General features: G+C 30.0%; 1 protein-coding gene across 2 annotated transcripts in view; it reads left to right on the forward strand.

Annotated features, from left to right (window-relative positions):
- The window catches only part of LOC145243530 (nucleoporin NUP42-like), a 34,977-nt gene that overhangs the window by 15,336 nt on the left and 3,797 nt on the right, over positions 1-15,844 (forward strand). The window contains exons 3-8 of one of the 2 annotated variants that reach the window (XM_080106500.1): positions 1,064-1,158; positions 5,981-6,057; positions 7,721-7,807; positions 8,533-8,585; positions 10,079-10,104; positions 10,363-10,437. In XM_080106500.1, coding sequence (XP_079962626.1) covers positions 1,064-1,158; positions 5,981-6,057; positions 7,721-7,807; positions 8,533-8,585; positions 10,079-10,104; positions 10,363-10,437 — 413 coding nt within the window. The remainder of the gene's footprint in view (positions 1-1,063; positions 1,159-5,980; positions 6,058-7,720; positions 7,808-8,532; positions 8,586-10,078; positions 10,105-10,362; positions 10,438-15,844) is intronic. The other variant, XM_080106501.1, reaches the window with a different exon arrangement.

Here is a 15,844-nt window from a genome sequence, read left to right on the forward strand (position 1 = left end):
TTCTCTGAATACTGTAAAAACACACATGTTAAATGTGCAAATATTTTCCTAAATGTAAAAATACTCTTGTGAAAATCTGTACAAATTTTTCCAATACCGATTCTGAAACCTTCAAATCATCCGATATTTTGGATTCCAGATTGCGATTAATCTTCCCAAATTTGGCTTAAAAAATTAAAACACTTCTAATTTTTTATCGTAATTAATGTAAAAAAAATAGTTCTCTATCAAATTCAATTATTATATATTTGTTTTTTTTTTTACAGTATATTGACTGACAGACTTATAATCCAAATGAATTTCATGATGTAATACAGAACATCAGCTGAAATCAATTGATGGGTTAGAATTTCCTTTCAGAATGAAAGTTTCTTGGCCTTTTATAGGAATGGCCTTGAATTCTGCATTTTTGTGTGTAAATTTTGTTTGTAAAACAAGATGTTCATAAACCTGTGTGTCTGTTTGTTCTTGTTTTTTTTTGTTTTTTTTACAAACATAAATTTTAGAATATTGATTTATCTTAATCACATTTTAATTTTATTTTCTTTAATTGTTTTTTTAAGAAAAAAATGTAAAAAAGGTGCTTCTTCATTAGTATAGTGAAATTCAAAACTTGAAATATTGAATTTCAAGTAACCCTAATGGTATGTAATGAATTGCTATGTCGCAGTAATGAACATATCCAAAAATTATGAAAAGCAATAAGGTAGAAAATTAATTAATGAAAACAGTTTTCGAATACAATTAGCGAAAATTGAGTTTTGCTAAATTAGCCTCAGATTTCAGAGAAAATAATTACCTCCCTTGTTATTTGTTTTTATTAGCAAAACTCGATGTTCGCTAATTGTCTTCAAAAACTATTTCCATTAATAATTAATTTTCTATCCTTTTTTTTTGTAATTTTTGGATATGTTTATTACTGCGACAGGACAATTAAGTAGATAACATTGGTTTTACTGGAAATTCAATTTTTCAATTTTCGAATTTTCCTCTAATAACGATGAAGAACCATAAATAAAAATAAAATTCCTGCAATAATTTGATCTTAATTTTAAATGTTCAGCTCTGGTTTGTCCCGAGAGATTACAACTTGGGAGTCTTCCAAAATGTGGCTCTTATCCTGCGTCAGTTTTCAAAAGTCTGGACCATCAATTCCAGGTACGAAATTCCTTTTTTAATCTTTGGTTCATAAAAAACAACTTTCTATATTACATTAATAATTGCTGTGAATGAAGATTTGGTTATGCAAAAATTGTGAACTAATTATATCCACCAGGAAGTGTGTGATGGATGACATGTTCATCCTTGGCCAATGACAATGGGTTTTAATTAAATACCATCTTAGTAAATCTTCAGAAGGCTGTAGAATTGTGTAGTTTGTTGAACTAGCTGTATTTTACATGTGGTATTAGACTTTTGTTCTTGTTGAAAATATGTGATGGTTTCCCCATTTGTCTTCAGGGTTGGATACTTCTTTACCAATGAGATCTGACTAGATCTGCCAATTTTTTAATATTTCTCTATTTGTTAACAGGCGATATTAAGCAGATAATTAAGAATTACTTTAAACTTCTACCCTGACAGGACAAGAATAATATACCCCCCTATGGATTAGATAAAGAATTCAGTTCAAAATTTTATACAGATTCCCCAAGTCTGACAGGATATACGCACCACAATGATTGGTAATGAAATTGATCATATATATAGATATACTAGAAAAATACTCATCCCAGGACAAGAAAAAAATAATTTCCCGAATATAACAGTTTTTCAGTTTGTTTCATTTTGCTCCAGTTGAAGTTCTCAGAAATAAAGGACCTCTTTTCTATGGCTAACACTTTATTTCTTTATGGAGTACATAGGTATTCAAATCTATATAATTTATAAATTTCAAATGACCTTGTAACGAGTGATGTAACCCACTTTCCGGTTTACGACATCCAGTTGTGCATACGCGCATAAACATTAATCCATAACAATGTAAACAAATAAACACAAATCGCTTCTTTTGCAGATTTTGAGCTGCGCACTGAAATATTAACATTATTATTTCAAAATTATTATTTAACATGGGAAGAGTGGGGGTGTTTTGCAACTATTCTTTATTAAAACTATACTGTCGCTATTTTCTTACAACTAAACAACTTTAACCCGTTGACAAACATAACAATTGTAGTAAAGCCAAGACTACTACTACTATTAATACTATTACTACTACTCTCTATGCGTCCCTTTTCCTTCCTTCCTTCTTTTTTATTTTTTGTTTGCATTTCTAGATACAAAATAGTTGTGAGAATGGTGAATTTGTTGACACATTTACTAATCTGTTTCAATATTAGTTTTATTTTATTTTATTTATTTAGGTTTTATTTTTTTGCTTCAGGTTTTATTATTTTTTTTTAGATTTTAAGTTTCTATAACTTGGTTGAAGGATTCCAATATGGGTTTTTCATTCTTATATTTCTCATCGGTAGGTTCATGTGCATTTTTGCTGCTAAATGACTTTCGTTGGTGTTCGATTCGTAGGAAAAGGTTTAATTTTCGATTTTTGAGCGATTATTCGGAAAAATAGGTAACTTTACACGAATAGGGAGGATTTTTATTTTCATGCTTGAGTGATCCGTCCGTGATTTTTCATTTTAATATACTTTCATAGAAATGTTTCTGTTATGACAAAAAAAAACCCTATTTTCTTTACATCACAAGTGTCACGCTCATACATGAATTCCATAGCTAATATAACATACTGACCCAACGGGTCACGGGTAGTCTAGTATTCCATTAATATTCACCTTTACATCTCAAACAGTAAAGTCGTTGTGAACATAATTTTCCCCACTTAACCATTTCAATATGTCAGTGTAATGTTGCTGTTAAAAACAAACAAGAAAAAATAAATAAAAATTTGGCTCAGCATTTTTTTCTTTTTTAACCAAAGTTTTTATTACTGTTATTTTACCATCTCAACACCACTTCAAAGTCTCTTGCCATCGTCCATCTCAGCAGGTGTACACTTTTCTTCTTCATCCGGCTGCATGCCTACCACAGCCAGCCAGTTCCTGTCCTCAACTTTACACGTCCATTTTTTTGGCTACTGCTGCTGCTCTCTTTGCAAGCCAGCTATCCTTTGCTGCTGCTTATATTTTCCCATGTGCTCATATGCACTGTGTTACAAATATGTTATATCTTTCTTGTTGTCTCTTGATCTTAATCCTGGTCAGTACTAAAATAGGTGAGCCGATGGGAATACCAGGTGCTGTATGTGCTCTCCGCTTAACTCAGCATTGTTTCCAGTTGTTCTGGACTTCTCTTTATCACCAAAATGAAGCAATGTCAATTTAGGAGAGGTAGCTAGAGATTACACAACCCTTGCTTCAGCGTATGTCATTCATCGTCCCTCTAGGATGATTTCTGATCATTGTCATTTCAACAATTTTGGATGAAACTAAATTAAACTAAATATAGTCTATATTATAACCCCTCACATCTAACATATATTTTTGAAAATATATAATCTATATATTAATAGGATGACTTGTGCGTTATTTATTTTGTGTGTCACGCTACATCTGAGTGACTGTCGTTTAATTGTTATAGACTTCCATTTCTTGTAATAAATAATTTTACCAAGAATTCTTCATAAGTTTTGGTTTCAGTTTTGATTATAACTGATCGCACTCCAGTAATCTATTTTCTAAAAATAAATAATTGTATCAAGAATTCTTCATAAGTTTTGGTTTTAGTTTCGATTATAGCTTAAGGAGCTCAAGTTATATATATACATATATTTTTTTCATAAGTTTTGGTTTCAGTTTCGATTCAAACTGGTGCACCCAAGTCATATGGATATATTTTTTTATTTTTGAAACTGCAACTTTATAATATATAAAAATCGATAGAACATTAGCGCTATAAATACGAAATTTGCAAGAATTAAAATATATTTAAGCATACTTTATGACCGGCTACACCGGGTGTCCCTGCTAGCTTGGATAAATACTTTTGCAGTTTTAACAAAAAAGCTACAATAATATCAGAGCGTCTCCATTTATGCTGAACATCTACAGAATGCCAACATCAATATATTACATATGAATGAGTCCCCTGTGGAAATTCATTAGTGATAAATTGGTTTAAAAGTGAATCCTCTACATAGAAATACATACACATCATATATATTTTTAAATGGACATACGCTTACATGTATTTGTATATAAATGTGCAATAACCAAATAAAATTAACTGATTTTATCAACTCTTCACTTATTCTTCCTCTGTAATGTTTTCATTAATGAGTAATCAATAAACCAAATAAAAGTCTTTATACATACATATATACACAGGGTGTTTATACATACTGGTCTTTTACATGCTTTCCTCTTCTCTATAACTTTTATGCAGGAAAGACACAGAGAGACATTCGCTGAGTTTTCTCCAAGGTTTTATTTGGAGAGAATTTACTTAGGAGAGAAATACTAATGTTATCTTAATTATTTACTTCATAAATTTAACTTTCTAACTTCAGAAATGAGTGACCCAGATGGACAGAAAAATCAAAGTAACATTCGCTGAGAGTATGTTTTCTACTTCATTGGTCATGTCTCATTTACATGGCTTCCACTGGGACTCCTCTCAAAACCCGAGTTTTCTCTCTGCTCAAAAACATGACACCATTCGTCATATCCTCATCTTGTTTGACTCCTGTTTTGTCAAGTGTTTCATCTCTTGTTCCTGCTTTGTTACCCATCTTTCCTTCAATTCTGTGAACAATTCTGTTTTACAGATCTAGGTTATCATTATGCACTCAATGTGACCCATGTCAAAATTTATGCTAGCTAATTTTATCACTGCTGACGTAGTGTCCGTAATATGTAACATCTCTACAACTCAAAATGTCTATCACATTGAACAATTTCTTTAAATGTGAAACTACATCAAATTTTCAAAGTACCTGTTTACTTACCTCCCTTTGAGAACAGTTAGATACAAAGCTGATTTTTAATGTAGAAAAAGTATAGATCCCCCAAAATGATCAAATCTAGATTGGGACAGAAATAAAAATTGGTTCAGTCTAAAAGAAATTCTCCTTCATTGAGTAACGACAGAAAATATTAAGTGTTGTATCAAATGAGATACTACAGTTTGAAATGTTTATTTGTACAAAATATAAAAATTTACATTTTAACATAGTAGGTACAAGGTCATTCAAAAGTGTAGGAGAACTGGGTGTTGTTAGTCAGTCTTAGTCACAAATACTGGTCATGTGTATCCTACTCTTAACTAGAATCAACTCAGTCACCACAATACCACATTCACTTCTAGAACAGTCTGGTGCTTTTACAAAATTGGGATCAGATTTTGTAATCGATAAATGGAGTTTTCAGATAAAAAGCAATGGTTTCAACTGATTTTTTTGTCAATTTTTATAAGTTACAATGGTAGTTTCCAAATTATGCAGTCGAAATTACCTGAATTATTAAACAAACTTTAATCGTGCTAGCAGGTGAAAATTTTCCACCATCTTGTTTTAAACCAAAGCAGAAAATTACCTCCCTTTTGAACTCTCCTGTATCGTTTTCATCAAATTCTATTTTTTATTTTCTTTAATAAATAATTTTCTACCTTATCGATTTTCGTAATTTTTTGATATAATCATCTTAAAAATATGAGGAATACGTAGATACCATTGTTTTTATGTGAAATTCAGTATTACGATTTCTGAAATTTCGTTCCAATAGTGTAGAAGCGCCAGCTGTCCTACTTAAGATTTCCAGATCATTAAAAATTTTATTACGCATAAATATAAATATGTCTATGTACACTAATTGCATTAATTTCATTGGAAAGAAAGAATTGTGGTGTGGAGAAAAACAAAGAATAAGAAAACACTTTGATCTTATCAAAAAATATGCAGGATTTAAATGCAAATATAAATGTTTTAAACTTTAAATGAATTGCCTGCTTTTTTCTATTCTAGGTATGACAGATATGTCCCCAGAAGAATTGCGTTTCGAAGCATATGAAGCCCAAAAGAATGAAAACTTTCAAGATTATGTAAGTTGGAAATATGTTATTCCATTAGCTGTTCTGACCTGGCATTGCCCAGCAGTTTAATTAGTTGTAATTTGTTTTATGTTTCTAATTTTGAAGTGGTTTTGTTGTTTTCTAACTCTCCTAGATTTATTTCAATAAAAGTTGGTAATGGATAAAGACAAAAAGAGAAATGAGTCTGTTTTGATAGTTACAGATTTACCTCCCCCTTTACCAAAAAATGGCAGCTATGCAAAACTAAGTTCAACCAGATAAATTATTTTCTGGAAAAAAAATCAAATTACATTTTATTTTTTTTCAACAACTTGAGCTAATGTTCAACAAAATAAAATAACTAGTCGGAATGAAATATTAATTTTGTAGGATTGAAACAATTCATGACAAAAGATGAGAATAGAATTGATTAATTTTATATATTATATGAAGATGAAAAAAACTTTGATATACTTTGGGAATAAGTTGGCTAAGGAATACAAAATAATATAGAAATTAGGTATTTTCTGATATAATAATTTTACCAAAAATATATTTAAGTAGTATAAGTCATAACTGCAAAGGGATGTCAATGTAGAAATCACCAATATTTTTTTTTTCGCTAGTAATTCAGAACCTGATCCATGGTTGAGTCAACATCTTTCATCGGCAGTTTATGGTAAGCTGAGGTTAACCAATCAGCTGTAAGCAGATAAATTTCAATTAAATTAATCCATTGCATCAAGAAGAAAGCTTTCTTTTAAAATACCCCCTCACACATATGCAAAATATTGTTTATTTGGAAAAAATCGCTTTTCTGATACTTTTCTTAAAAAAAAAATGTTTTTGATCATAGTTGTTTCCATGCAAAAAAGTTTTGTCGTTTAAAAAAACAAAAAAACATTTATTTTATTGAAGCTTGCAAGTATTCAAACTGTTGAAATAAAAAACAATTTCACCAGATTCTAAGGAGACACAAATAATAAGGGACTGTTTTCTGATAAACACTGTCAATTTCCGAATTCAAACCAGAAGGCATTATCAAGTAGACTGTTTCTCTTTTATTAAATTATGTTTAGGCAGTAACATTCAAGCCAAGATCACAGTGTAGTATCTGTTTTGATGCTACACTTCACCATTTTTGCCCTTAGTCAGTGGAGAAGATCCTTCATGACTGAGACAATTTTTATTATTGTTCCTATCCAGAGTGCCCCTTTATGGGGAGTTGGATTTTCTTCACATTAAAAACTGACCTTGTGTTAAATAGGAACATTTGGAAGGAAAGCGGATGAAAAGAAATACTATGTGTCTTTTATAGTCCTATAGTATCCTAGAACCGCTCTCTTTATAAATAAAAAGCAGCAGAAGGGTGGGTGAAAGGTAGATTCTGTTCTAATTGCTGAATAAGCTGTAACATTTATTTTATTGCATGACATTTATTTTTTTTTGCATATGATGTATTGCTAAAAATATTACTAATGACTCCAGAGCCAATCGAAGAAAAATTTAAATGGTGTCTTTAGCTTCTGTGAAAAATTTAACCCTTATTAAAACTTATTTCAGTGTTTTGTTAACATATCGATTTCTATAACAAACATTGAATTTTATACATAGAGAGAAGATAAATATAAATAAAAACATGACAGAATCCATGAACACTTATTGAAAAATGTTCTTCTTTGTGTTTTCTTAGATTCACAAGGTACAACAGATGCATAACGACTACAGTGCCAAACGCCAGGAACTGAAAGCACCTTCAGCTCAACTTCGAGATAAATTGGTAAGTAGCTTCCATGCTATAATAAAGTCTAATGTGTATCTATTTGACTTGATTTGTATATGCATACTCCAGAGATTCACTATATGCTTGAAAACAAAATTTTGTGACTTATCTTGCTCATAGACTAATAGCAGTATCAACCCTTATTTGGTCTCTTTGATCTTTTATTTATTTGATCTTTCTTAAATAAAATCTTGATATGATTTCTTTACATAGCTGGAGTCTGGTAGCCAGAAAACATGTACAAACCATGTTAATCTCTTGTTTTTTTAAAAAATGTTTTTTAAATAGTGTTGATAGATCTGTTAATTTGTCAGTTGATTTATTTTTTATTTATTTATTTTTTTTAGATTATTTTATCACATTAGTTATGAAGAGATCAATAACTGGAGTTTAAAACTGTTTAACTTATGCAAATATCGCTTGTGATTGTAAAGTTATAAGAATTTAAAGCTAAAACAATCTGAGTTCAAAATTAAAATCTGTATAAAAAAACATTACTTGAAATCATGGACCACATGGCTTACAAGAAATTCAACATTTCTTTAATTTTCAAGCAATTTTGATGGAAGTATATTTTGTTTGAAGTAATGATGAAAAAGAATATATCAACATTGTGGGTGCCTGTTGTATAGTTTTTTACTTTTAGCTGAAAACTTTCCTCTATAAAATGGATAGCAATCATTTTCAGATATAATACATGATTTTATATTTTTAAAATCCAGATTGAATTTATTGAAACCAGCAGAAAGCAAGAAGCACTTGCAGCTGCAAACAGGTAAGCAACCAGTTTCATTCGTATTTCAAATTTGGATTTTAATAATTTTTTTCAACAAACTTGTTTTCATGTTGATGTTGATTAAACGAGAAAATTTTTTTTATATTTATTCATTTAGATTATATGTCTTATATATAATAATTATATTGCTTTTGTTTCATAAATGCCAATTTAATGAAACTCTGGTGATTATAAAGTATATGGAATAAGGAACCTTTCACATCTATTTCATATTCCTTGTTTTGATTAAAATATTATAAATTTAATTCTTGACTTTTTCTACTTATACATTCTAACAATTCTTAATTAGAAATGTCCTGGAATTCATTGATTGCACATTTTTTAATTAATTACGATCAAAAGTAAAACGAGGAAAATGAGCAAACACTTATGTATACAATGAAAGAAGTGGTCACAGAATGCTATTAAAATTAATAAAGGGAAAAAAAAAATGGAAAAAAAAATTCAATAATGAATCAAATAATATAAGGGAGATAAGTCATATTTTAAGCAGCAAAAACTTACCTCCCTTAAATTGTTTGTTTCATTATTTAAGATTGTTAAAAATATGCAGAATTAAAATTCCTACTAAACACTGTCTTTAACTGCCTTTGGTTTCTTTCTGTACAAAGGTTTGACAACCTTTACATGAAGATACTTCACTCTACAATTAAATCCTGACCAATATTCTGAACTCCAATCTCTGGTCCCCCCTCGCCAATCTTTCACGAAAAACACCCGTCTAGCTGAATCCACTGTGAAAAATTTCCCCCACTCTATATCTGTGCCTAAATCTAAACGTGGATTCCATGAACAAAGCTTCTTTCTTAGAACTGCACGCCTGTGGAACTCTGTTCCATCTGCCTGCTTCCCTCTGGACTACAACTTGGATGTCTTCAAGTCCAATGTTAACAAATTCCTAATGAACCGCCCCCTTAAGTAAACACTTCATCAAATCTCCACACTAACGTAATGTACTTGCAATAACCCTTATCCCTGAGTGGCTTCCGAGCCTTGATAAGTGATGATCACTGTGTAAAAAAACAAACAAAAAAAAACAAAAAAAAAAAACTGTTCAAAATAACATTGTTTTTGAAGCCCAAATAAGATCTCGGCATGGCTACATTGGCTCATGCTAGAAATGGAGCACCTCAACTAATTAAAGAGGGAGAAGACTCGCTCTCACACTAGGAATTATTCTCACTGACACTCATAAAAAATCAGATTTTATTTAATAAGAAACATGTTACATTGGTTAATCATTTTTCATAGGAGCACCATCTTGATTGTCCTCATTAAAATGATATTAATTTTATAATGGTTGAAAAAACAATACTTCGTCATGTATTTTTTTTTTTTTCAATTTTAATTTTTTTAATAAATATAATAAAATAATTTATTAATACAGAAATCTGTTTTGATATAAAAAATCTGGTTTTCATTATTTCTTAAAACATTGATATATTCAAAAATAATTTCTTTTTTTTTTTCAGCTCTTCAAGATTTTCAGGTTCCAGTGGTAAGTAAATGAACATTACTAATTCAATTAATTTAAAATAAATTTATTTATTTTTTTTTGTCTTTGTAAAAATATTTTTTTTCAAAAGCTAAAAATAAAAAGATAAAAAATATTGTTTGGAACTAGTAAAAGACGAGTATTTTGAAATTAAAGTTTTGAATTTTTGAGATGGGTTTGATTGTTTGTATTACTTGCATTGATCTGATTGGCCAGTAACTTTTCTCTTTTCTTTTCCAAACAAAAACAACATGCCTGAAGACGGTCAAAGGAAAATCCCACTGAAAGATTGCACAAATAACACTCAAGATGAGAACAATAGTCTCATCAATACAAGTAATATACATTATTTTGAAAAATCTAATACAAAACTATTATCATGTATGTTTGCAATAAATAATTTGATCAAGTAAAAAATAGCACAAATGTCACAAGTTTTACAAATAAACTAGATTGAATTTATAAATAAAGTTGTTCAATTTATATCAGTTAACATTTAAGTGAATTTAATTTAAATGCTGTGAAATTGGAATTATGATATACGAGGGTTATTCCAAAAGTAAACATGCCTATTTTTTTTTTTTTTTAATCAAAAAGTTGAAGAGCTACAAAGACTGGCATAGTACTCTTAAAGTGGATGACCTTATGTGCTCCAGAATTAATTTTTCTACATAGTCACCACCAGTCTCAATGCACTCTTGCCAGGAATTCAATGATGCATCTCTGCTTCTGACTTCTGACACGCGTCCATGACAGGGGGTTGGTTTCTTAGAGTCCCACACCGTCAATACCTGCAACAGAGAGATGTAACTTTTAGGTCATGAATGCATAAGTTCAGTCATCATAACAATGCAATTTGCAGTCCTCTTTGACGGAATAAAAAAAATACAAGATATTATTTTTTGAATGACTCTCCTATGTTTATTTTGAGTTGTTTGTGTGCAAAATTATTGTCAAGTTACATCAAATTATTTTGAAATTCAGCGATAAAAAAATGAATAAAGTCTTGGTTATTGGAATTTAAAATATCCGTACTTACTTAGATATGTATACTAGAATAATACCCATTCCCCGATGAGTAAAAGTAATACCCTGAACATACCCTGTTTTGTGTCATTTTCATGTTATCTCATAGAGATTAAATTCTAGCTATAATGCTACTAAACATAATGATAGAATCCTTATTGGAATTTTGATAAAAGAAATGATTTTGATTCTAGAAATCGTTTAAAATTTAAGGTTTAAGCTTAAGAGGTTTTAAGAAGAAATTGAAATTCTATGAATCTTGTTTAATTAGTGTTTGGCGACTAAGTCAAATTCAATGCAGATCTGAAATATTTAAATTTTCAAATGGAAACTTGCGCTCATGTACACCTTAAAACTTTTAAAATAATTTAAAGAAACTAAAATTTGGTGAATATTGATTAATGTTTAATAATTATGATTAATAATTAATACTTAAAATTAATACTTATAATTATGATTTCACATTGCAGTTACCTTCCACTTCCTTTTTACCCCTTGCATGAAACTAGATTAAACTAAATATAACCTACATTATAATTCCTGAGGCTTATCAGTTGTGTTCCAAATTCATAATAATTAGTTTAGGAGTGAATCTTGCACATGCAAATATTTACACATAATTAACTTGTGGATGACTGTTCTACCTCCGACCTTAAGTGCATCTTGTAGAAAAATTTGAAGGCTTGAAAACAAATTGAATACATGTTTTAAAAAGTAGCATTACAAGTTGATTTTTTTTCTTTTTATATAATTGTTATTTTATCAACTTGCATGAAAAGAGCTATGTAAAAGATGCTTAAAACCGTTTGAATTATGCAAATATCATCACTAGTTCAAAAGTTAGGAGAATTTTAAGTGCCACTATTTAGGTTTTTCTGTGGACTTTTTTCTGAGCTAAATTACAAACCTCAACATTTCAAGAAATTCGGTAATATCGCCACCATTTATTTATTTTTCAAGCTATTCTCATGAAACTTGGCACTCTTATGTAAAATTGTGTGCTCTTTCTGATTATGCAGTCAAATCTGTATCTCTTTACCATAAGCCATTAATTATAAATTAAGATGTACAAATTTCAATTTTTTTAAACTGGCGCATGGTATCATACAGTGCTTTTTTTTTATTCATGAACAAAACTAAGTATTATAGTGGTATTTAAATATAGCTTTATTGAAACAGGTGTTTTCTTGTCTCCTCACCATTTGAGAGCTTAATCTGGGTTGTAGCCATTGATTGCCTAAAGAGCATTCATGGCGGGTATTTACTACTCCCCTCAAAAAAAAAAATAATTGAGTAAATATGAATTAATCTCAGAAATAAATCAAAGAAAATTTTTCAGATAGATTTTGGATTTCTGTAAAAGATGGAAATTCCTATAGTCGACCAGAACTTATGCATTTTGGGACCAGTCCAATTTTTTATTTTGTAAATCCTCTCTATCTGGCCAAAATATACCCCTATTTTCTGAGATGCAACCATAAATCGTACTCTACATGAATCCTCAATGTAGCTTTCACAGTACCAGGATACCAGGAATCCTGATAAGCAACAACTATATATTCACCAGTTGATGGTAATTTTTGTCATTTCTATTCTGTTGTTTTACTGAAAATTCAACAATGTAAACAAAGAAATAAAATGCTAATGTTTTACCTTGTTTCCACCTTAACATTTAAAATAATTACTTTTTTAGGTTTTAGGGTATGCTGAAAACGAATATTGCATTTAAATTTTCTGCAAATAAATAGTTTTCCGGATAGTAAGTAATGTCATTTCTTATGTTATTGCTGGTGGCTATCTTGGTACGCGCAAGCACAACCCCGAGAAACTATGCACAAACGCGCATACCAAGATGTCCACCAGCAATAATGTAAGAAATGACATTGCTTAATATCCGGAAAGCTATTTATTTGTGGAAAATTTAAATGTGATATTCATTTTCAGCATACCCGAAAACCATTAAAGGTAGTCATTTTAAAGAAAAATGTTAATGTGGAAACAAGGTAAAAATTTACAAAATGCATCACAATGAAATTCTTTTTCAAACGGCCTAATTATTATTATAATTATTATTATTATTATTGTTATTTAGATAAAAAAAACAGGTTTGTTTTACAGATTCAAAAAACTGGTCTTCGCAATGAGTTAAAAATAAATTCAAGTTTCACGATATCTTTTTATTTAATTGTTAGGTGAAAGTACAGAACAAAAAGCACCCTTCTTTCCCCATGTTAAAAATGGGTTTCTAAATAATGTTATTATTTCAGCATGGTAGCATAAATGCACACATACCTTTTATTTGCTACATATATATATATATATATTTTACTACTAAAAACACAATTCTACCTTAAGTACAAATAAGAAGTTAAACGCATGTACTTAGTACATTTTGTTGTTTTTTAACGCTTTTAGTGCATGTGTACTAAAAGCGTTAAAAACAACAAAATAGTATTGTTTGGAAATCAAATTTGTAAAATTTGAAAATAATTTTTTTAAATTGACGAACTCAATAAAAATGACTAGTAAGACATTTTTCTATTTTTAAGAGAATACTTTAGTCAGCTTAGCGCATGACGCGCTTAGCAACCGTTTTTCTGTAAGCAGATTTGATTTCTATAAGATAACCTTTTAAAGAAAATTCTGCGCAATTAATAATTATCAAATATTTACATATTATACATGAAAATAATTGTGAAACTATTATCTATATGAAAATGGATGATATATGCCGATTTATCTTATCAATTTTGAAATATTCTTTGTCAACTTTGCTCCGTCGTAACTTGCTTCTTGTGGTCGTAAAAAAAAATAATCAAATCTAGTAGAGATGGACGTTTATGTTTATATAGCCTGTAAAATTTCAGCCATATTCAATACAATTTAACACTGCACATATGTATCCAAACGTAACGTATGGAATGTAAACATTGAAAAAACTGTTTCCCTTTTTGCTGTCGTCATTTTTTACCGTTTCTTTTTCATTTTTAACTTGGAGCATAAAAGAAAAATAAATTAACACCATTGGAATGCTTATTCTATTCTCTTTCCATCAATGTAATTCTTTTAAAAATTGACCAGCAAATAAAAACGATATGACTTGTTGAAGCACATTAGGTATGTAATATTGCCGATGTCCACGAAAATACAGCATATGCTTATAATGCTATGTTAACTAGAATTTCATCCCACTCTTCTTGGCAGATTCATTTAAGTTCTTTCAGATTCCTCGGATCTCTCTTTTGTACAATCAACTACAACTTTTGGCACAGATTTTCAATTAAGTTGAGGTCAGGTGATTGATTTGGTCATCCTAATACCTTTATTTCCTTTTCCTGAAATCATGTAGTAGTTGCCTTAGTTGTGTGCTTGGGATTGTTGTCCTGCTGGGATATCCAACCATTAGACTGCAGACTTTAAGAGATTATTGTCAAGTATGGCCCGATATATTTGGAAACTAATTTTTCCTTCTATGATGTGAAGTTTTCCAGGGCCGACTGAAGAGAAATAACCCCAAACCATTATACGCCCACCTCTAAATTTCTCTGTAGGGATGATATTTTTGGTGTCAAATGCTGAGTTCTTCTGTCCTCAGGCTTGCGTTACACGATTTCGACCAAATAACTCAATTTTCGTTCCATCTAACCAAAATATTTTATCCCGAAAACTTGAAAGTTTCTCCAAATGGTTTGGGCAAATTTCAGACGATTCTTGATATGAATTGGCTTTAACAAAAGGAGTTTTTCTTGGTTTCCACAATTGGAATCCATTCTTTCGAAGCACTGCCTCAATTGTATTCTTGCATACATGTGTCCCAGATACTTCTAATGTTTTCTGGAGTTTAGAACGAGTTATTCGTGGATCCTTCTTCACTTCACGACCATATGATTAGAAATTTTAGGACACCTTGAACGTGGCAGATTTGAAGTTCACTGGTAGAACTTCCATCTACGAATCATGTCACTAACAGTCAAAATTGGGGCATTCCACATTGTTGAAATTTTTCTATATCCTGCACCATCAATGTGCAGCTGAATAATTGATTTTCTTGTCTTTTCCAGCAATTCTCCAGTTTTAGACATTGTATAAAGTGTGACTAAATTGACCAAAATAAATAATATGCTGTCAAGTGTTATCTAGATAAACATAACTCTCTGAACCAACACATGACAAATATTTGACTAATTAAAACTATTTTTCTTTGTGTTAGATACTTTTTAACCTTAGATATCTAGTGAATGTGTGATTATATATGATTTTTGATACGAGATTTGTATTTATCATACAAAATACATTCGAATAGCACTTTATTATTGCTTTGTTTTTGTGTAATGGTTGGATATCCCAACTAGAGCAACAACTATTACATGATTTCAGGAGAAGTAAATAGAGGTATTAGGATGACCAAGTTAATCACCTGACTCAACTTAATTGAAAATCTGTGCCAAAAGTTGTAGTTGACTGTACAAAAGAGAGATCTACAAAAGATTGTACAAAAGAGAGATTTAAGGAATCTGACACAACTTAAACGAATTTGCTAAGAAGAGTTGGATAAAATTCCAGTTAACATTTGTAACAATCTTGTAAGTAAGTATCCCAAACGTTTGGAAACTGTTATGATGAGTAAAGGCTATATTACTAAAAACTAATACTTTTTTTTATGTGTGTGTTGGATACTTTTTGAACCTTAGATATGACATTTATGTAATTATCTAGT

This window comes from Euprymna scolopes, chromosome 22 (assembly GCF_053919585.1).
Source record: "Euprymna scolopes isolate OS-2025 chromosome 22, ASM5391958v1, whole genome shotgun sequence".
NCBI classification, from domain to species: Eukaryota; Metazoa; Mollusca; class Cephalopoda; order Sepiida; family Sepiolidae; genus Euprymna; species Euprymna scolopes.